The sequence below is a fragment of the Urocitellus parryii genome, chromosome 7 (genome assembly GCF_045843805.1).
Source record: "Urocitellus parryii isolate mUroPar1 chromosome 7, mUroPar1.hap1, whole genome shotgun sequence".
NCBI classification, from domain to species: Eukaryota; Metazoa; Chordata; class Mammalia; order Rodentia; family Sciuridae; genus Urocitellus; species Urocitellus parryii.
The window spans coordinates 183,240,621-183,261,940 of NC_135537.1; the positions used below are offsets into that span (position 1 = coordinate 183,240,621).

General features: G+C 64.5%; 1 protein-coding gene across 1 annotated transcript; it reads right to left on the reverse strand.

Moving 5' to 3' along the window:
• Positions 1-724: 724 nt before the first annotated feature.
• Fasn (fatty acid synthase) lies at positions 725-19,966 on the reverse strand. Its single transcript, XM_026410750.2, has 43 exons — positions 19,880-19,966; positions 18,481-18,614; positions 17,750-17,902; positions 15,807-15,980; positions 15,461-15,661; positions 15,092-15,214; positions 13,775-13,890; positions 13,567-13,701; positions 12,294-12,756; positions 12,013-12,200; positions 11,500-11,689; positions 10,954-11,048; positions 10,590-10,724; positions 10,319-10,522; positions 10,072-10,187; positions 9,715-9,887; positions 9,439-9,630; positions 9,290-9,370; positions 9,020-9,199; positions 8,686-8,865; positions 8,403-8,606; positions 7,849-8,144; positions 7,134-7,520; positions 6,887-7,051; positions 6,686-6,804; positions 6,446-6,600; positions 6,132-6,335; positions 5,859-6,009; positions 5,598-5,776; positions 5,405-5,524; positions 5,194-5,316; positions 4,893-5,116; positions 4,617-4,818; positions 4,337-4,488; positions 4,165-4,256; positions 3,926-4,077; positions 3,586-3,831; positions 3,193-3,381; positions 2,835-3,065; positions 2,522-2,736; positions 2,301-2,399; positions 1,753-2,004; positions 725-1,680 (listed from the first exon to the last, which is right to left on the reverse strand). The coding sequence occupies exons 2-43, from the start codon at positions 18,605-18,607 to the stop codon at positions 1,543-1,545; spliced, it is 7,521 nt and encodes a 2,506-aa protein (XP_026266535.1). The 5' UTR covers positions 18,608-18,614; positions 19,880-19,966; the 3' UTR covers positions 725-1,542.
• Positions 19,967-21,320: the final 1,354 nt, after the last annotated feature.

The following is a 21,320-nucleotide window of genomic DNA, read 5'->3' on the forward strand; positions in this document are numbered from 1 at the left end:
CTGCTGGACCCGGGCAGTGGTGGAACTCCAGGAGGGCCCTGGCTTGGGGAGCTGGTCCCTTAGGGCTGTGCTTCTGGGAGCCAGTGTCTTGCTGCTGGAGTTCCCTCTGCTTGGTCAAGCAGCTCTTCCAGAAGTGGCCGAGCTGGCCCCCATGGGCTGGACCTCTGAGACTAAGGCCAGACACACCTCCCCCCTTGCTTTGGGCAGACGTGTCGCATCATAGGGCAAGAGGCTGGCCGGCACTGCTGACTGGTTGCTCTCTCTGTGGTCACCTGCATCTCAGCGCCAAGGACCTGGCCCTGGCTGCCTCCACCCACATCCACACCTGCAGGGCTGGCATGGCTTTCCCTGCACACTGCCCAGGCTCTGGGGCCTCCCCACCCACTCCCGCCCAGCCAAGACTGCTTTGCCCTACGGTGTGCACTCAGTGCCGCCCTACTGTGTGTGTTCAGTGCATCAGCTCAGGTAAGTGTGGCCTGGGTGTTGCCGAAGATGCTCTGTAGGTGGGTCCAGCCCAGGCAGACTCCCTATCACAGGCAGCTGAGCGAGCCTGGTCCTGGAAAGGCACCTGCAGGGCTCCGCTCCTCGGGCAGAGCCCGGCTGCACCCCACCCACTCCTGCTTCCCCCGATGGCTGCAGGTCCTGTGTGGACTGTGCTGGCGGACTGCCAGCAGGATGGGGTTGAGCTGCGGCACAGGTCAGGGAGGAGAGAGATCTGACCAGGTCAGCGTTCATGTGCGGTTTAATTGTGGGGAGGCTTGGGTAACAGGAGGTCAAGAGCAGCATTTACCAAGTTGGTGTAAAAATGGAACAAAATCCAGACATGGTCCCGTACGCTGACAGTTACAATTTCAAAACCCAAGCAGCCATCCGAGTCATTTCTTGGAAAGTGAAGAGCTGGTGCCCGGCGCGGTCCGCAGGGCCATGAGGTAGGCCCTGCATCATGGGTGCAGCCGGGGGTGCTGGGGACCCAGGGGCCACAGGCTACTGCACCTGCTGGAGACCTGGTTCCCTGGGGGTCCCGCCCTCCCCTGCGGTGGGCAGAAGGAGCAGGGACTGGCATGGGGGCTCCAGCCCGTGGGTCTGGGCAGCCACCCCTGTGCATGGGAGACACAGAGCAGGTCTGGTGCTTCCTGGAAGTTTGCCCAAGGTGGCTCCTGCCATATTCAGAGTTGGGGTGAGCCCTCAGGGGTCCTTCCCAGCAATACAATAAATATGAGAATTTAAATGGAGAAACAACTATCCAACCAGCGTGGCGAACCCCACACAGATACAAAAAGGCTCAGCCCGGCTCCTGCCGGCCCGCTGGCTCTTCACAGATCAGGTGTCTCCGAGTCAGCGGCTCTGGGTCCCCTGGCCCACCCTGGAGGGGGTGGGCAGGTGGGGCATGTGTGATGGTCCTACTCCTAGCAGCCGCTAGGGGAGGCGGTGGTGCTGGGCCACAGGCGGGGTCCCACCAGCAGGACCCTCTCCAGCAGCCCCCGTGCACCAGGTGTGGTGGGGGTGTGGTGGTCTCGGTGAGGGCGAGGACAGGGGCAGGACCTAGCCCTCCCGCACACTCACGCGTGGCTCGGCCAGGGAGCTGTGGATGATGCTGATGATGGACTCCAGCCCGCTGCCCTCTAGCAGCGTGCGGTGGTCGCCCTCGATGACGTGCACCGACACCTTCCCGTCACACACCTGGGGGTGGCGGCTGTCAAGCGGCTGCCCGGCCCCACCACTCCCCACCACTCACCACTGGTCCCCGCTCACCTGGGAGAGGTTGTAATCGGAGCCCAGGTCCTCCCCGTAGGCGCCGCCCGTCTTGGCCCGCAGCAGGGTCACGTTGCCGTGGTACTTGGCCTTGGGCGTGTACTTCTCGGCGGCGCGGAGCTTGTGGTAGAAGGACAGGGCTGCGAAGCTCAGTTCCTGGCGGTCCAGGCCCTGGTGGCTCCTGGTGATGAGGTCCACGGCGGCAGCCACGCGCTCCTCCAGGCCCTTCAGTGGCAGCAAGGCCTCCAGCACCTGAGGGAAGCGGCTCTGAGTGTGCCTGGACCAGTGGCTCTGAGGCCCCCATCACGGCCCCACACCTCAACCCACTGTCCACCTTGCAGTGCTCCTCCCCTGCCCTGGGCCCCATCCCTTGCCAAGCTCCTCCCCCAGCCCTGGGCCCCGCCCCTAACAGGCTCCTCCCCCAGCCCTGGGCCCCGCCCCTAACAGGCTCCTCCCCCAGCCCTGGGCCCCGCCCCTTGCCTGCTCCACCCCTTGCTCTGGGCCCCGCCCCTTAGCATGCTCCTCCCCCTGCTCTGGGTTCCGCCCACCTTGCTGTGCTCAGCATCAGTGAACTGCTGCACGAAGAAGCACATGGCCTCGGCCTCCGCCTCCGCCTCGCAGCCAGGGGTCATCTTTGCTCGATAGCTCTGTGGGGCAGGAGGGGCTGCTGCAGTGGGCACTCTGCAGTGTCCAGGACTCGGCAGGGAGTTGGCCCGTGTGAAGCCAGGGCTCTGGGTGGGGCAGCCAGCCTGGCTGGCCTGGCTCTCACCTGGGTGTAGGCCACCACGTAAGCATGTGAGCCGTCAAACAGGAAGAGGCTGTGGTGGGCTGGGCCCTGCTGGGCCTGCAGTTGGGAGCACATCTCGAAGGCCACACAGGCCCCATAGGAGTAGCCGGCCACCCGGTAGGGCCCCTCGGGCTGCACCTGCTTGATGCAGTCGATGTAGTAGGCAGCTAGACTCTGGATGCTGTCCAGTGGAGCAGCTGGAAGGCAGCAGCAAGCACTCAGCAGGGGCAGAGCAGCCAAGGGTCACAGCAGTGAGCACTGCTTGGCCTGTCCACGGGAGGTCTGGGGGGCTTACCTCGGGTACACTGCAGGCCATAGGTGGGCACGCTGAGCTTAGCGGCCAGGCTGTGGAACACAGTGGTGGAGCCCTCTATGGGGTGCACCAAGAACAGGGGCCGCTCGGAGCTCTGCACCGAGTTGAGCCGAGTTAAGGTGGGGCCCTCGGGGTTCACCAGGAGAGTGCTCATGTTCAGCTGGGCCTGCTGCCGGGCTGGGCTGACCACCTTGGATTTGGAGGATGCCACTTCTGCAGAGACAGAGGCAGATGCCAGCCTGGCCTGGCACAGGGCTCCCATGCACACAGTGCCCTCAGGAAGAGAGCTGCATTACTCCCGTGCAGCTCTGGTGGATGAGGACCCTCCCCCTGTACGCACCAGAGGACTGGTGGGTCTGGGAGGACAGCTCCTGTAGCTTCCGCAGCGTGAGCTGCTGCACCTCACGCATGGAGAGCACCAGGTCGTGCTCCCGCTCCAGGGTCTGCCGCACCTCCACGCCCATGAGCGAGTCCAGCCCCAGGTCTGCCAGGGAGCTGTCCAGGTTGATCCCAGCCAGATCTCGAATGCCTGTGGAGGGAGGGACCCAGGGGCCAGTTGGAGTGGGCTGCGGCCTGGGGTGCAGAGGCTTGCACCTGGCTCTGTGTGGCTCCCTGCCCCTGCCACAGGGCCACAGCAGCTCCAGCTAACTCTGCCCCTGGCTCTGCAGACTGCCGTGCCCGACCCTCGGTGACGCAGGCGCAGCAGAGCGGGGTTTCTGCTGGCAGTGCTCACCCAGAATGTGGGCCACGGCGTCCACCAAGTCCTGCTGGCCCTTGGCACTGCCGCGGGCCAGGGCCTTCTTCTCAGCCAGCACAAAGCTGCTCAGGACGGCGTGTGGCTGGCTCAGGAAGAGGTCCAGCACCTCCATGCAGGAGGTGATGCGCTGGGGCAGTGTGCCGCCGACGACGGTGTCATTGGTGCCCATGGCCTCCAGGACAATGCCCACATCTCCAATGGCACCCCACTGCACGGCGAGGCCTGTGGGTAGGGGTGGGTGGGTGAGGGCTGAGGGCAGGGGCTGGGCAGGGCGGTGGGGGCAGGGCTGCGGGTCAGGCTGCGGGCATCGGCGCACCTGGGAGGCCCTCGTGACGGCGCTGCTCACAGATGCGCTCCATGGTGGAGTTGGCGAAGCCGTAGTTGCTCTGGCCAGCGTTGCCGCGGCCACAGCTCACCGAAGAGAAGGCCACGAAGTAGTCCAGCTCAGGGCAGGCTTCCCGGGTCACCCTGCGGACACTCCCGTCACTCTCTGCCAGCCATCACCAGGATCCCCACCCGGCCTCCCCCAGGACAGAAGAGAGGAGGCCAGCGCACCTGTCCAGGTTCAGGGTGCCGCTGTACTTGGGTTTGCTGACGTCCTGGAAGAGCCCTGGGGTCTGGTTCTCCAGCATGGCGTCCCTCAAGACCTGGGGGGAGATGCCCTCAGCACCTATTGCTGCTCGAGGGCCGGCCCCCAGCCCTGTGGCTGCCCAGCACCTCTCCTCACCATGGCCAGGTTGAAGACACCTCCGATGGGCCCCAGCTGTGCAGCCTCCGTGACAAGGGCCCGGGCCCCCTCCAGTGAGCTGGCATCGCTGGAGGACACCAGCACCTGGATGCCCTGGCGCCTCCACTCACTGACCCGCTTGGCCTGGAAGCCTGTGGGACACGGGCCGAGTGCGGTAGAAGGGGAGACACCCAACCCCTTCCAGGGTGCCTCCCCGGGGCCGCGGAGGGATGGAGGGATGGAGGGATGGTGTGTGGCCCAGCCGGGGCTGGCTTCTCACCTGTGCGGATCCCAGAGCGCGAGGTCAGCACAAGCTTCCGGGCACCCCGCGTCACCAGCCACTGCGCCAGCTCAAGGCCAAAGCCACCCAGGCCCCCTGCGATGACGTAGCTCTTGTGGGCCGGGCAGAAGGTCTTGGAGACGGCTGCCATCAGGGTGGGCTGTGGCCGCTGAAGCACAGGCTCCTGGTCCTCCTCGTGCACCTGAGGCCCAAGCGGCAGTTGCTCAGAGGCCTCCAGAGGCCTGAGCTGGGGGCTGGGCGGGGCGCTGCCCTTACCTGCACGAGGACCTTGCCAATGTGCTTCCCCTGGGCCATATAGCGGAAGGCCTGCTCCACGTGGGCCTTGGAGAACACGGTGCGCTTGAGGGGCTGCACCACGCCATCGCGGATGCCTGCCCGCAGGAGGCCTGCCACTTCCTGCCAGCTGGCGCCCGCGTCCTCAAAGAGCGCGTCCAGCAGGATGCCGTGGAAGGTGACGTTCTTCAGAAAGATGGCCATGCCTGGGGGGACATGTTCTTCATGAATACCGTCTCCTGGAGCCCGCCACCCACTGCCCTCCCGCGGCTGCAAGCCTCACCCAGAGGGTGGTTGTTAGAAAGGTCGAATTTGCCGATTTCCAGGAAGCGGCCATGTTGAGCCAGGCAGCGCACGCTGGCCTGCAGCTTCTCCTCCGCCAGGGAGTTCAGGACCAGGTCGACGCCTGCAAAGGGCCAGGTCAGGCACCCGAAGAGGCGGGTGGCTCCTCCCCAGCCCGGCTGGAAGGAGGCGAGGCGAGGCCGGCTGCTCACCTCTCCCAGCTGTGTGCCGCAGCACGTGCTGTTCAAATGACGTGTCCCGGGAGTTGGCAAAGCTGGAGTCCTCCAGCTGGGGGAACCTGGCCTGGAGGTACGCCCGCTTCTCCGCCGAGCCTGGGCAGAGACGTCAGTGAGCCTGGCTGGGAGGCCCTCGCGGGCCAGGTGCTCGCAGAGGCCTGTGCCTTACCCACGGTGGTGAAGACGCGGCATCCCATGCTGAGCGCGATGGCGATGGCTGCCTGGCCCACGCCGCCAGAGCCCGAGTGGATGAGCACCGTCTCTCCGCGCTGCATGCGCCCGCGCACCACCAGGGCGTAGTAGGCCGTGGAATAGACGACGGGCACGGAGGCTGCCTCCTCCAGGGTCCTGAGGGTGCAGGGCAGGGTCAGCGGGGCCAGCTGGCACCCGCCCTGTGGTGGGGCCTCCAGCACCCGGCCCGCCCACTCACCAGCCAGAAGGCACATCCCAGAGGAATTGGGAGGACACCAGGATGGAGGTGGCCAGGCCTTCGGCAGGCACCAGCCCCATCACACGCTGGCCACAGGCATCGCGGCCCGAGAATTCCATGCCCAGCATGCAGTCCCGGTTGGCCCACTTCCCTGGGGACAGAGAGCACAACTCCCGTCAGCAGGCCTGCCCTGCCTGCAAGGCTGGGAGGAGCCCTCTCCACTTGGGCCCCCGGCGGTCCTGCCCAGCCCACCCCAGGCCAGCTCCCGGGCACCTGGGATGGCGTCGGGGGAAAGCTTGCCCGTGGCCAGCATGATGTCTCGGAAGTTGAGTGAGGCGTAGTAGATGGTGCAGAGCTGCATCCCAGGGCTGCTGGGCTGCACGTGCCTCAGGGGCGAGCACACCCAGCGGATGGAGGAGAGGTCCCCCCGGGTGAGGACGTTCACAAAGGCGTGCCTCGTCTGCTCCTCGGGCTTGTCTGGGCACCAGAAGCAGGGCTGAGATAGGGCCTCGCCGGCAGGGGTCCTCACCCTCCTCCTTGGCCCAGCAGGCAGGGGCAGGGGCAGGGGCACGGTGGCCTGGGCTCACCCTGCTCCAGTGGGAAGTGGCGGAAAGCACCCCAGGCTCCATCGCGGTACACGTTCATCACGAGGTCACCCTGCAGCACCTTTTGCAGTTCTGTGGATCCAAGGTCCACCTTGGGGATGGGGGACGTGCTGCTGAGGTTGGACAGCAGGATGCACCTACGGGTGGACAGAGGTGTTGAAGAAAACTGAGGGCGGGGCGGGGTGGGATGGGGCGGGCACAGCTAGAGGGCACCTCTCCTACCGGATCCGGTGCCCACCAGGCTCTTTGCGGAGACAGTTCACCAGGCCCACCACGCCGGAGGTGGGGCAGCCGGTGGCGGTCAGCCACACAGGTTGGGAGGAGGACTCTGCCAGAAGGCCCTGCAGAACAAGAGAGTGAGCCATCGGGAGAGGTCCCAGCCGTGCCCACCACGCAGGGCAGGGTCCAGTCCCAGAGCCCGACCTTCAGGGAGTCCACCCATCGGAAGCTGGTGTCCTCCACGGGCAGGAAGATGGGGCTGTCCTGTGGGGCAGGCCGGCGGCACAGGAAGAGCACAGAGCCGTAGAAGGACTTCTTGAGGCCGACAAGGTGCAGTGCAGTCTTGGAGAAGAGACTCTCCCACTCGTCCTGGGAGTGTGCATGGAGGTCAGTGCCCAGCCTGCCCAGCCCGCCCCCACCCTACCCAACCCCAAGCACCCAGCAGAGGTACCTGGCTCAGGAGGCTGGGCCCGTGCTGTGGCTCTGAGCTGAGTAAGGCCAGGATGTCTCCAAGAGCATGCCCCCTGAGCACGGCATGAAGTAGCAAGAAGCCTCCCTCCTTGAGGGCAGCTGCCATGTTGCCCAGGGCCAAGGCTGGGTCCCCCAGGGAGGCCACAGCACAGTTGCACACCAGCAGATCGGCCATGCCCAGGCTGCTAGGGGCAGGGTCCGCGGGGTCCCACTTGCCCTGTGCCACCTCGTACTGCTGCATTAAGGGGGCGGCGGCCTCCAGCACCTGCGCCTGGCGGTCTGTGGCCGTGTAATCCAGCTGCAGCATGGGCTGGGTGTTGAGCAGAGCCGGGACGCGGGAGTACAGGTGTCCGTCCCCAGCCAGCACCTGGGGGGAGGGAGCAGCTTCTCAGATCAGCCACCAAGGGGCAGGGGTACCCAGGCCACAGTGGAAACGGATGTCCAGGGGCCAGCCAGGGGCACACACAGGCAGCTGCCTGTCTTTTACCAGAGGCCCCATCTGTGGTGCTCCTGGCTTGGAGTCCAGAGTCTCCCAGGGCAGCTGCATGAACTGGATCAGCCACTTGCAGACTGGCATTGGGCCCTGCCCCAGGAGCGTCCCCCTCTCCCAACACCACTTCCTTCTGTTCTGCTAGTGGGGTTGGATTTTCCCTGTCTCAAGTAGAAGCAAGCGCTGGACCCAGAGGAGCGCCTACCTCCACCACCTTCATCTTGAGGCTGGGCAAGTTCTCCAGGGCTGTGTCCACACAGGCCTTCAGTGCTATGGAGTCGAGGAGGCCACTGAGCAGGGCGTCCTCGGGCAGCAGGGCCTTCTCCTGCACCAGTGCTTGGCCCAGCTCCTGCTGCAGGTTGCCATTGAGCTGCAAATGGCAGGCAGCGGCCAGCAGCCGAGACAGTCCCTGCTGTGGGGGCTCCCGGGCCCCGTCCAGCCCAAGCACCGACGTCTTCAGCCCTGGCTGGGCTGCCCTGGCCTGTAGTGCCTGTGCCAGTCCTGGAGAGAAGATAGGCCAGTGTCCTCTGAGCCTCCAGCCACCCCTTAGGCCCACTGCCTGACCTGCCACAGGAGGAACAGACGGGAGGACCAAGACCCGGCTGGCAGACGGTAGGCAGGCTGGTTGTGTGGCCAGCCCAGGAGGGTGGGCTCAGTGTCCCAGCCCCCAGTCCAGTGGCTCAGGACATGCCTGGTCGCAGGCCTTCCTAGGGCACCTCCCTGTCCCCAGAGGCACTTGAGGCTCCCGGGGGGCCTCACCTTTGCACAGCTCCATCTCCTCCTGAAGCTCAGCTCTCTGGGACAGGCACCCTGTTTCCAGGTGGGGCGAGAAACAGAACTTCTCCAGGATGGGGGTCAGCTGCTCGTGCTGCCGCCGCGGGGCCGCCGTGGTGTGCAGCTGCATGATATGGACGCCGCCAGCGACCATGGTCTTCAGATGGTGATCCACCACCACGTCAGCCCCTGCAGGACACGCCAGTGAGGACAGGCGGGGCAGGCTGGGGACACGCAGGGCGTGAAGCAGGGCTGTAAGCAGTGCTACCTTGGGTCTCCCCCTGCAGTGCACACACTTTCTGCAGGTGGCTGGCAGGGTCAATGTGCACGGCAGTGATGCGGGTGGGCAGGTGCAGGCTGTGGTGGCCTGAGCTCAAGATGGACATCTGTAGTACTGTGTCCAGGAAGGTCACCCAGTTGTCCTTCCAGAGCAGCTTGCCTGAATTGCCTGTACAGAGAAGGTGGTCAGCAGGCTGGGCCTTGCCTGCCTTGGGGCCACCTCCTGAACCCACAGGCCCTCCATTCCCTCTCGGCTCTGCTGCCCCAGCTGTAGAGGAGGGCTCCCTGGTGGCCATCTGAATAACTGGAAGGCCCTGGCCCACCTTCAAGAGTGGCCTCGAGGATGCCCTGGAAGTGGGGGCCGTAGTCATAGCCATGCAGCCGCAGCTCCTTATAGATGTCTGCCTGGGTCAGGCAGGAGGTGGGCAAGGCCTCAGCAGGGCCCAGGTCTTCTGGGTGCTCGAAGAGCTTGGGGTCAGGGTCCTCCCACTGATAGACCTTCCCTATGGACAGGAGAAGCAGTGGGCCTGAGCCAGGGCTGCAGCAAACCAGTCCTCAGCCCCAGGCCCTAGGCTCAGCCAGGTCCCACTCACCGCTCACTATCAGGCTGCCGTTCTGAGAGATCTCAAAGGCACGGGACGCCTCCAGCAGCCGCACCTCCAGGGGCACCGTCCCTGTGGAGCAGCCGGTCAGACTGGCCGGGCCCTCCTCCCCGGGGGCACCCTGCCTGGAGCATCCTCACCTGTCCGGGGCAGGATGGTGGCCTGGTGCAGTGTCACATCCTCAAACACCACTGGTACCTGCTCCAGAGAGAGGCCCAGGCGGTGGGCCAGCGTCCTCCAGACCAGGCACAAGTAGCCAGTGGCAGGGAAGAGGGCGCGGCCATCAATGCAGTGGTCCAGCAGGTAGTGGTCAGGAGACTCGGGACTGGTGTCTGCAGGGGGCACCAGTCTCAGTGCTTGCGGGCACAGCCAGGAAGGAGCCCACTGCCCAGCCCAGCTCCCGGCTCCCAGCTCACCAATGGTATAGACGGTGGCAGAGGTGGAGCTGGACCCATTGGGGAAGTGCTCTGTGGCCGGAACATCCCAGGTCTGGCTGTGGTCCCACTGGATGAGGGGGGAGATGAGGGGGGTTCCCCGGGGAACCGGGAAGTCCACAGGCGGGAACAGGGCATCAGGGTTGACATTGATGCTGGCAAGAGGGGAGGGAGGGGTGAGTGGCTCAGCTCCTGGGGCTCTCAGACCCGAGGCCCACTTCCAACCACCCCCAAGCCCCGAGCTGGCCCAGCTGGGGGCAGCAGAGGCCACAGCCTAGGGGCCATCTGGAGACAGCACGGTGCCCAGTCCCTGGGGAGTGGGACGGGAGGGAGACCCACCCTGCCAGGTGCAGTTTGCCGACGTTGGTGAGGAGGAAGTGCAGGTTGTCCTCGTGGCCCTTCTTCATCAGCGGGATGATGGTGCAGCTGGGCTTCAGGCCCCGCTTCAGCACAGCCTGGGGGCAGGGCACACGCTGGGACTCCCGGGCGGCTTCTGGGCTGTACCCGTCCCCCTCCCCGGGACCCTGGGCCAGTGGTGCCACCCGCCCAAGGCTCCAGCCCCAGCCCTGCCTGACCCCGGGCGCACCTGCAGCAGGGCGTGGGGTGCGATCTCCAGCACCACGGCGTTCTCGGGCACGTGCCACAGCGCCTCCTGGAACAGCACCGGGCTCACCAGGTTGTTGACGCTGTACTCGGGGGAGAAGGTGCGGGCCAGGCTGCCCTGCCACTGGGCCTCGGGGATGGAGGTGCTGAGCCAGCGGGTGGAGCGCGGCTTGGGCTCCCGGATCACCTGCGCGAGAGCCAGGTCAGCTGGAGCTCGGGGCACCGTCCCCTGGGCCCCACAGCCCGGCACACACCTGCTTGAGGGCCTGCAGCAGCGACGGGGCGATGGCCTCCATGTAGTAGGAGTGGAACGCGAAGCCGCCCGTCCGCACCTCCTTGGCAAACACACCCTCCTGCTTCAGCTGCTCCACAAACTCGCTCACGGCGGCCTGGGGTGGTCAGGGCGCAGGTCACAGGGGCCCCTGGACCAGCTCTCCTGGGCAGCACCTTCCCATGCAGTCTCCCCAGCTTGGGCTCCGAGTAGGTGGTGGGGAGGGGCTTTTGGAAAATGCCCTTCAAAGGCTGGTGGGACCCAGAGGCCTTCATCCTCAGGCCGGCCAGACCTTGCTGGACACACGACACTGGGGCAGAGTTCTGTCCCAGAGCCGCACGGCCTACCTGAGGTCCCGAGATGGTCACTGTGTCCTCAGAGTTGTGGCAGGCGGGCACTATGCCAACGGGGCAACGCTGTTTGGACTCCTCCCAGGATAGGCCTGTGAACACAGCTGACCTAAGATGGCAGCGTGGGGGCCAGAGCTCCACCCCCAGCCCTGCCTGACCAGAGGACACACAGGCACAGCTGGGTGTTTCCAAGATGGCAGGAGAGGGCACAATGACAGCCACACCTTCCCAAGGCACCTGCACCCCGCCCTGCACCCCTGCTGCGCCTGCTCTCAGGCCAAGGCGTCATTATGGGGATGAGGTAGGAGGGAGGCTGGGTGGCAGAGGGGCCAGGGTGAGGCCACCTGGAGCCCATAGGCCGTCCTGTGGGGGTGTAGCTCAGGCTCATGGTCTCTGGGACACCCAGGGACTGCTGCACAGATGTGTCCGGGCATGTGGCCCTCTCTCTGCAAGACAGCCTCCTTTTTCAGAGGTGCCAGGAGAGCAGTCCCTCCCTGGAAGGTCCTGGGGCCCACGGAGGAGGGACCCACAGCTGACACCTACCCACAGCTGCCATAGAGCCCGCCGGTAGGTGGGCCTCCTTGATGCACTGGCCTCTCCAGTAGGCAGAGAGCACAGCCTCCTCCTGAGAGAGGCAGCCATCGGCATAGCCACAGGCCACCTCCCCCAGGGAGTGCCCCACAATGCCGTCCGGTCTCAGGCCCATGGAGGTCAGCAGGTCCACAAGAGCAATCTGGGATAGGGACAGGCCATGTCATACCAGCCCCTGGCCCCACCAGGCCATGTCCACCTCTTGACTCTCCCAGACCACCTCGTAAGCAGCACATCTGGTCCTGGAGGCCCCAGCATGGCAGCTTCCCTAGGTATCCTCTGCCTGAGGTCAGGACCCCCAGAAGTACCCCTCACCCATAAGACACTGAGTCTGGCCAAAGGATCTGCCTAGCAAAGGGCCCATCGCTGGACAGGCTGGGACATCTACCCTGGTGACTCCAGCTCTCCGGGAGGCTTTGCAATCTGGGAACGTCCCTGGGACCCGGCATGGGACAGATGCCCTACCTGGATGGCAGTGAGGCTCACAAAGGCGTGGACGATGTCATCAAAGACCTTTTCATCTGTGCTCAGGAGCAGGTCTGACACCTTCAATCCAAATGGCTTCACTGCCTCATCAGAGCGCAGGATGGAGTCGCGGAAGCTGCCCAGGCGCATGAGGCTCAGCCCCATCCTGCACCACTGTGCGCCCATCCCTGTCCAGAGAGCACACAGGGTCACCGATACAGCCACGTACCCTATCCTCCACTGCCCCTCCAGAAACAGGCCATGGGGGCTGGGGGTCTCACCTGTGCAGATGAACCAGAGTGGGCGCCGACCAGGGGGGACCTGCTGCACTTCCCGGCCTCCATCCTCGACACCCAGCACAGCATAGCCCCTGAAGGGCATGGTGGCCACAGGGGTGGGTGCGATGCTGTTGAGCATGCTCACAAAGGCCATGTCCTGGCCATGCTGGCAGCCCTGATCCAGCAGGCTCTGCACAGCCTCTGCGGTGCGCCCACTGGCCTGCAGCAGGCGGGGCAGAGGGGCATGGGGAGCGGGCACTGGGGGCAGGGACGTGTTGGGTTGGAGAATGACATGTACATTGGAGCCTCCAAAGCCAAAGGAGTTTATGCCCACGATGCCACCGCGGATGGGCAGGGGCTGGTCTACCACCTGGAGCCGCCCATCTTGCAGAGCGGGGATCTCAGGGTTGGGGTTGTGGAAGTGCAGGTTGGGGGCCCAAAGCCCATGCTCCAGGGATAGCAGCACCTGTAACCAGAGAATGCGGTTGGTGGACAGATGACCCCAGCAACTTGTGAGGCTAAGGCTGGAGAACTGCAAGTTCTAAGTCAACCTCAGCAACATAGGGAGACCCGAAACTACTTAGCGAGGCCCTGTCTCAAAATAAAAAACTAAAAGGGCTGGGTGGGGGCTGGGGTGTGGCTCAGCGGTAGCGCGCTCGCCTGGCATGCGTGCGGCCCGGGTTCGATCCTCAGCACCACATACCAACAAGGATGTTGTGTTTGTCGAGAACTAAAAAAATAAGTATTTAAAAAATTAAAAAAAAAAAAAAAAAAAAGGGCTGGGTATGCCTCAGAGGTCAAGTGCCCCTGGGTTCACATTTTGGGGGTGGGAGGTACTAGGGATTGAACCCAGGGCCACCACACCCAGATCGCAGTCCTTTTTTTTTTGCATTTTACTTAGAGACAAGGTCTTGCTAAGTTGCTTATAGCCTCACTAAATTGCTAAGGCTGGCTTTGAATCCACAACCCCTGGTTTGTTCAATCCTCTGTACCAAATTTTTTAAAAATGCAGGTTATCTACTCATGGACTCAGGCCTGCCTCTGTACAGGGGTCCAGGGGCTTCCATGTGGCCGCATGTGCTGCAATACAGGGTACAAGACCCTCAGTGTCCTCTCTGGAGCCCCTGCTGTCTCCCAGCCTGATAGGCTGGAGCCCAGGGACCGTGGTCCTCCAGGCTGGCATGCCTGCTCTCCACCGAGGGGCCAGCCTTAAGGTGCCCCAGGACTCTGCTGATTGGTCAAGAAGTGGGGATGGACAAGCATGCAGGCCACTGACCTTGGCCAGGGCTGCAAGCCCAGAGGCAGGCTCAGGGTGTCCCATGTTGGACTTGGTGGACCCAATCAGCAACGGCTCCTGGCGGGAGGTGCACAAGGCTCGGACGATTCCATTCAGCTCCTGGGGGTCTCCCACCTGTGGGGACACAGAGAGTCAAGGTTGCGGCCAGGGGGCCCGCAGTGGGGGTGGGGCTCGGTGGGGCCCTCACCTTGGTGCCTGTGCCATGGGCCTCAATGTACTCGAGGGACTCGGGGGCCACCCCAGCCATCTTGTACAGGGAGTGGAGGAGCTGCTCCTGGGCCTCTCCAGAGGGGAAGGTCACACCTGTGTGGAGACGTGCATTAGATCTCAGCAGCCTCCAGGCCTCCAAACTGATGGGCTGGAGGCCTGGACACACACTCTTCAGCCAGGCCTGAGGCCAAAGGCCCACAGACCCCAGGACCAGCATGCTGGCTTCACCTGCAGGCCTCCAAACTGATGGGCTGGAGGCCTGGACACACATCTTCAGGCAGGCCTGAGGCCAAAAGCCCACAGACCACAGGACCAGCATGCTGGCTTCACCTGCAGGCCTCCAAACTGATGGGCTGGAGGCCTGGACACACACTCTTCAGCCAGGCCTGAGGCCAAAAGCTCATAGATCCCAGGACCAGCATGCTGGCTTCACCTGCAGGCCTCCAAACTGATGGGCTGAAGGCCTGGACACACACTCTTCAGCCAGGCCTGAGGCCAAAAGCTCATAGATCCCAGGACCAGCATGCTGGCTTCACCTGCAGGCCTCCAAAATGATGGGCTGGAGGCCTAGACACACACCTTCAGCCAGGCCTGAGGCCAAAAGCCCACAGACCCCAGGACCAGCATGCTGGCTTCACCTGCAGGCCTCCAAACTGATGGGCTGGAGGCCTGGACACACACTCTTCAGCCAGGCCTGAGGCCAAAAGCTCATAGATCCCAGGACCAGCATGCTGGCTTCACCTGCAGGCCTCCAAACTGATGGGCTGGAGGCCTGGACACACATCTTCAGCCAGGCCTGAGGCCAAAAGCCCACAGACCCCAGGACCAGCATGCTGGCTTCACCTGCAGGCCTCCAAACTGATGGGCTGAAGGCCTAGACACACATCTTCAGCCAGGCCTGAGGCCAAAAGCCCACAGACCCCAGGACCAGCATGCTGGCTTCACCTGCAGGCCTCCAAACTGATGGGCTGGAGGCCTGGACACACACTCTTCAGCCAGGCCTGAGGCCAAAAGCCCACAGACCCCAGGACCATGCTGGCTTCACCTGCAGGCCTCCAAACTGATGGGCTGGAGGCCTGGACACACACTCTTCAGCCAGGCCTGAGGCCAAAAGCCCACAGACCCCAGGACCATGCTGGCTTCCCCTGCAGGGCCAGCTTTCAGGCTCCCGGGGCCTCTGCTGATGGGCTGAGGGGCAGGGATGGTGTGCACAAGCCAGGGCCCCTATATCAGGGTGCACGGCTTCACCTCTAAGAGCATCCTCTAGTCTGGCAGTCAGCGCCCCCACACCCACCTTGCTCCTTGTAGCCATCGGTGTTGGTGCCAGAATTCAGGATGGTGGCGTATACCCGCCGGGCCAGGGACTTCTTGGTCAGCAGAACTGCTACCACAGCCTCCGAGCGGCAATACCCGTTTCCTGGGACAAAGTGGTACCCGGTTGAGGTCTAGTTCAGCCCAGGCTCCACAGGGAGCATCTGCTTGGCAGACGGCTGCTCTGGGGAGGGGTTACTGGGATAGGCTGGCAGAGGCTGGCAGAGGACAGGAGAGGCTCAGAAGGAAAGCTGTCCTGTCCCACTGCCCTGCCTGACCCTTAAGACTCCAAGGGCTCAGCTAGCCAAAGTGACCAGGGAGACCCCCAGCTGGGCCTTCCTGCTATCCCTACCTGAGTCATCAAAGGACTTGCAGGTGCCCTCTGGGCTGAGCATGCCCAGCTTCATGAACTGCACGGAAGTGTTGGGTTTCAGCAGCACGTTGATGCCACCCACGATGGCAGCGGGGCACTCCCCGCTGCGGATAGCCTGGTAGGCGTTGTGCAGCGCCATCAGGCTGGAGGAGCAGGCTGTGTCCAGAGCGATACTGGGCCCTGTAAGCAGCGGCACGAGACAGGTGTGGGCATCCCAGAGCAGAAGCCTGCCTTCCCGGGCCCCACTGGGTTTCTGAACAACACGCGAGGGAGCCAGAGACCCAGAGCCGGGTTATGCCACCTGGGAGGCCTGGGTTAAACCTACCTTTGAAGTCAAAGAAGAAGGAGAGCCTGTTGGCCATCATGGCTCGCTGGCAGCCCACCATGCTGTAGCCCAGGAGCGTCTCAGGGTCCCGGCTCAGGGCCTCCGATGCCTCGGAGCCACTCACACCCACCCAGACACCAGTGTGTGTCCCTCTCAGCGACGCCGGGTTGATGCCTGTCAGAAGCAGCAGTCAGGCCCAGCCCTCCCCGTCCAACTCTGTGGATGGAGGCCCAGCCCTTGGCCTGTGCCTCAGAGCGAGGGGACGCCCTCTCAGCACTCTACAAGGGGCCTGAATGAGGCGAGGTGTCCTGCAGAGGAGGTGGGAGCCACTTGGGGCCGGCAGCCAGCCCAGGTTAGGGGGAAATAAGAACCAGGTTGTGGGAGGCCATCCTCGCACGTGATTTGAGTTACCTCCCTGGCTGGGTGAGAGGCCCTTAAACACAACTGTGTCAGAGCTATCCCCCACCCTTCTCCAGGTCCGAGGGCTTGTCCGTGCAGAGGCCTGTCTGGCCACTGCCCCGAAGACCCAGTCGTCGCCCCTGACCTTGGGAGGCTACCCCCCCTTAACCTTCATTGGATGTGATTTTCCTTGGGACTTTTTGTTCCCCAATAAAAGCTCACTCCCTGGTGTGTTCTCTCTCTCTCTCTCTCTCTCTCTCTCTCTCTTTCTCTCTCGCTAGTCTCTTCTGTAAACCTCGCTACCGCATTAGGTGGCTGGAGGCGGGAGCTAGGAGAAGCCGTCCCGGAGCTGGTATTAAAGGTAATAAGAGTCTTGTCTCTTTAATTTAAAACTCCCTAGCATTTACTCATGGATCGAGACTTTTTTCATGAAGCCAGCGCTGGTCGCGTGGCAGACCAGGTCACAGAGGAAATGGGGCATCAGTGGGACAGGCGGATCCCCAACTAGGTCAGGCGGCAGCCATAGGCAGCCACAAGGACAGTGGACAGTATTGTCCCCAGGCAACTCCCTTGGCCCTTGGTATCACTGGTGAGTCTGAAAAACCCACTGGCCAATGAGCATCCCAGCTCCAAGGGCAGCCTGCCCTGGGACAGGCTGAGATAAGGAGCAGCAGGGAGACAAAGGCCGAGTGTCCAGACTGGAAAGAGGGACACTGGACAGTCCCCAGGAAGCTGTGCAAGTTATCCAGGATGGGCCTGGGCAGTGGGAAAGCCTAAGGCAGGGGCCTCCACCATTGCTGCTCCCACTGCAGAGGCCACCAAGGTCCTGCCCTGCCAGCTGATCCTCATCCAAGGGTGGGTACAAGTGAGCCACACGGCCTGCAACAGCCGCTCTGGGCTGGTCAGCATCCAGTGACCTGAGGCTCACCCCAACCACCTGACAAGGTCTGCCTGCTGGGGACGAATCCCTGCCACAAGTGGTAGGACCCAGGGACAGAGACAGCTGTGGAGGCACCCTGCACATCAGCAGGGCAGGGCCTCTCAAAGTCGAAGCCAAGCTGAGGCTGCCCAGGGCCTCTGCTGGGGGCAGGGGTGTAGAAGCACAGGGGCTATGGCCCTGGCAGGAGATCGAGCCCCCCTTGGCCAGAGCTACCTGCTCTGCTGTCAGCCCCACCCTCGCCAAGACCAGCCAGGCGCCAGGAGTGAGGAAACTGGGGCAATGGGGCACACCTGGGACACGGCTGGTGTGCGGTTGTGAAACTTCCATCTGCCCAGGGCCCGCCTCCCAAGCCATTGGCCCCCAGTCAGGGTCAGGAGAAGGTGGCTCACGCCACTCTCCGACACTCCAGGCCCTCTCAGAGCCAACAGACGTGGCTGGCACTTGGCTTTTTCCTCTGCTTTTCCGTGGTGCTGGGGCCTCGGGCATGCCGGCCAGTGCCAGCTGAGCAGCCCCAGCCCTGGCCACTGCAGAGGCAGTGAGAAGCCAGGAGGAAGATTCTTTAACTGCAGGCCCCCAGGGTGGCCAGCAGCACTCCTCCACCCACCTCCATCCACAATGGCCTCATAGGTGACCTCCAGCAGCAGCCGAAGCTGGGGGTCCATGGTGTGCGCCTGCTTGGGGTGGACTCCAAAGAAGGAGGCATCAAACTTGGACAGGTCCTTCAGCTTGCCAGACCGCCTGGGCAGACCATAGAGCCCTGTGGACACAGAGACAGGTTTCATCTCTACAGAGGTATCCGTGGGTGTCACAAGGGGCCTGGAGCCAGAGGAGATAATGAAACCCTGTTCTTCAGTGGCTCTGGGGAGCCACCAAGGCAGGTCTGCCACGCCCAGCCCCACCTCTCAGAAGGAACCCTCCGGAGCAGAGACTGCTGCAGGAAGCCAGGAGTTGTCCCTGCTGCTCACGAGACCCCAGCAGGGAGACCCTCTGCCCATCCTAAGGTGTCCAGGCCAGGCCAGACCCACCATGCTGACTCACACCCATCCATCAGGTAGCACTGCTTTGTGGAAGAACCCACTGGGCATGAGAGTTGAGCCAGCCTCCCGGGTGTCTGTGAGTGCAGGGCACAGGTGGAGGCAGCTCGCCAGAAGGGCCTGTCTCCAGCACCCTGGACACAGGACTCCAGCAGCACACCTGTCCTCTTAAGAGTCTAGCTGGCCCAGGAAGGGCAAAGTTCACAAGCCCTGCTCGGCAGGCAGGGTCTGGAAGAGCCTGAGGCATAGCCGGGAGCACCCTCCAGCTGCCCTCCTCCAGCTGGGGCCTGCATCCACTCACCTGCCTTCCACTGCCGGTCATTGTCTGTGACCATGTCCACACCACCAATGAGGTTGGCCCAGAACTCCTGCAGGTTCTCCGACTCGGGCAACTTCCCCGACATTCCAGCAATCACAACCTCCTCCATGGTTCCTCTGTGGAGAGCCCAAGGTAGGTCAGTCCCTGCTTCAACACACACCACCAGTGCCTCAGGGGCATAGCAGGCCCCTGGTGAGGACCGCCCTGATCCATTGATGGTGGGGAGTGCTAGCCTGAGGACAGGCACTTAGAAAGCCCCACGTGGAGACCTGGAACCAGGCCCTACCCTCCCCTCTCACTGGGTAGACTGGTGTTCCTGGGTCTTACTTCTGGCCTGCCACCTCAGGAGCTCTGACCCTTTCTGTGCAGAGGCCTGACCTCGGTTGACCCCACCATGCTGTGCTGCCCTGATTCCCCACCCTCTGCAGTCAGCAGGAGCTATGCCAGCTCCACCCAGGGAGGGCCAGCCAGGGCAGAAAAAGGTGGCGCTCCAGAGAACCAGCAGGAAACCAGGGTCTGTCTGGTCAACCAGCAAGGATGCTCATCCCAGGCCCCTGGGAGAATGGTGCTGCCCCTGTGTTGGGGGTGGGGGCTGGCTGCTGCCCAGGGCACCATACAAGATGCCAGGGCTGGGAGGGACCCAGGGGGGACAAGCCTGGGCACTATGGGTGCCAAGACCTTGAGGAAATGGGGTAAAGGTGGCCTCTGCCAGTAGGACGGGTCTTCCAGCAGGATCCAACCTGGAGCACCACTCCTGCCAGACTGGGCAGGTGAGGCCTCAGGATTCTGTGCCCAGGCCGAGGCCGCAGTGGGCTTTGCCAAGAATCTAAGTTCCTGAAACATCTGCCCAGGAGCCCGAAGCCAGGGGTCCAGCGCGGAGGATTTCTGCCGCCTTGAAGGCGAGGGGCCGGGCCCCAGGTAAGGAGGCAGGCCGGCTGGTCCGGCAACTTCCGCCAAAGCCTCGTGCACTCCCAGGGCCTCCACCAGCCTCTTTCAGCCTGCGCCCCGCGCACCGAATTGGGCCCCCGGCGCGAGTGAAGGCTCCGGCGCCCGCCCTCGCCGCGTCCACGCGGGCCGCCTGCAGGCCCGCGGCGCCCTACCTCCCGCAACCCGCGGGCCACGTGACGGTAGCCAGCCGGCCGGCCGAGGGGCTGGCCGCCGCCCCGTCCGCACCCTCCCGGTCCAGAGGCCCGGCCCGGCGGGCTGCCCGGGGCCGCGGCCGGTGGGAGCGCGTGCCGGCCGGGCTGAGTCTTTGTGGGCGCGGAGGCCCGCGGTCGGCGCCCTCCAGGCCGCCAGGGGCCCAGGAGAGGGCCGCTGCCGTCGCCAGCCGCGCGGTCCCTGCCCCGCCGCCCGACTCCGAGCCCCGCGGAGCGCCGCGTACCTGGACCAGGCGGCAGCGGCGGTGGCGGCGGCGGCGGCGAGCGGCAGGCGGCGGACGGTGAGCACGGCGGAAGGAGCGGAGCGGGTGCCGCTGCGGTCTCTCTGGCTCCCTCTAGGCCGCGCCGGCGCTATTTAAACCGCGGCCATCCCCGCGCGGCCACGCCACATGGGCTGACAGCTTGGCTGCGCCGCCCAGGCCAATGAGCGTCGGGGCTGCGCCCCGGGACCCGGCGCGCCGCCGTCGGTGGGGTGATGCCCGCGCGCGCCACCCCCCGCCCGGCCTGTGCGGGCGCGCGCCCCTCCGCTTCCGCCCCGGCTCCCTCCCTGCGCGGGGCACAGCGCGCGGGTCAGGCCGGCGCCCACCCCAGCGCCCCGCTCCTCTCGCCGCGTGTGCGGCACGCGCGCTAGGTGGGACAGCGTGCTTGGTTCACACTGGGACTAACCGGGGCCACGCCGGGACCGCGCCGGGCAAGCGCAGACAGCCCAACCCCAGGAACCGGCCCGCGTCCCCGGAACTCGCGCCGCCGAGACCCCGCCACCGCCGTGCGCGCGCGGAGTTGGGGGGCGTGGCCTGCGCCGCCGCGACGGCCAATCGGACGCCGGAGCCGCTCGCGTCCTTCCAATGGTGGTGCGCGAGTGGGCGTTGCTAGGTGATAGGGTGATGGACCCGCGGCTGGCCGCGCAGCGCGGCGCGGGCCACAGCGCGAGCGCGGTCGTTGACCCCGGCCCAGAGCGCCGCGGGCGGGGTTACTGCCGGTCATCGCCGCGCAGGCCGCCCCGGGGCACCCACCATTCTCCCAGGAGGCCGCCCGGGGCACGGAGACGCGGGCGTACTCGCGGCCCCGGAGCCAGCGCGGGGGCGGGGCACGGCAGGCTGGCGAGCGGCCCGCCGGACCCCAACAGGAGTGGTGGGAACAAAGGAGCCGCTGCCCGTCTCCCGGGAGGCCGCGCGCTTCCGGCGCCCTCTCTCACTCCCTAGTGACTTCTCTGCTCAAAGTGTTACAGAATTTTTGGGAAAAACCAAAACAAAAAAGAGATGGCCCCAGGATTGGGGTCTCCTGAGAGTCCAGGAAGGCCGCGGCCGGCCTGGTTAGAGCAGGGGTCCCAGGGGCCAGGGAGCCCTGGCAGTCCCTGGCTGTGTTGGCCCTTGCCGGGACAGCCGCCTGGCTTTCCCGAAATCACTTTCGTCACCAGTGCGCCCTGGCAACCCCTGGAGCCTTTCGTCCTCTATGTGGGCACCCGGGAGCTGTATGCAGGTCGCTCCCCAGGCACCTCCAAGGGCTCTGACTCCTGCACTTAATCCACACGTTGAGCTCCCAGCGCTGCCCCTGCCTCCCAGGGTCCACAAGGTGCCTAACTCAGAACCCCACTTCCTAAGTATAGCGGGGCATAGAACCCCAGGTCCCAGGCGGATTTCTGTCCTCACTTCAGGGGCTTCACAT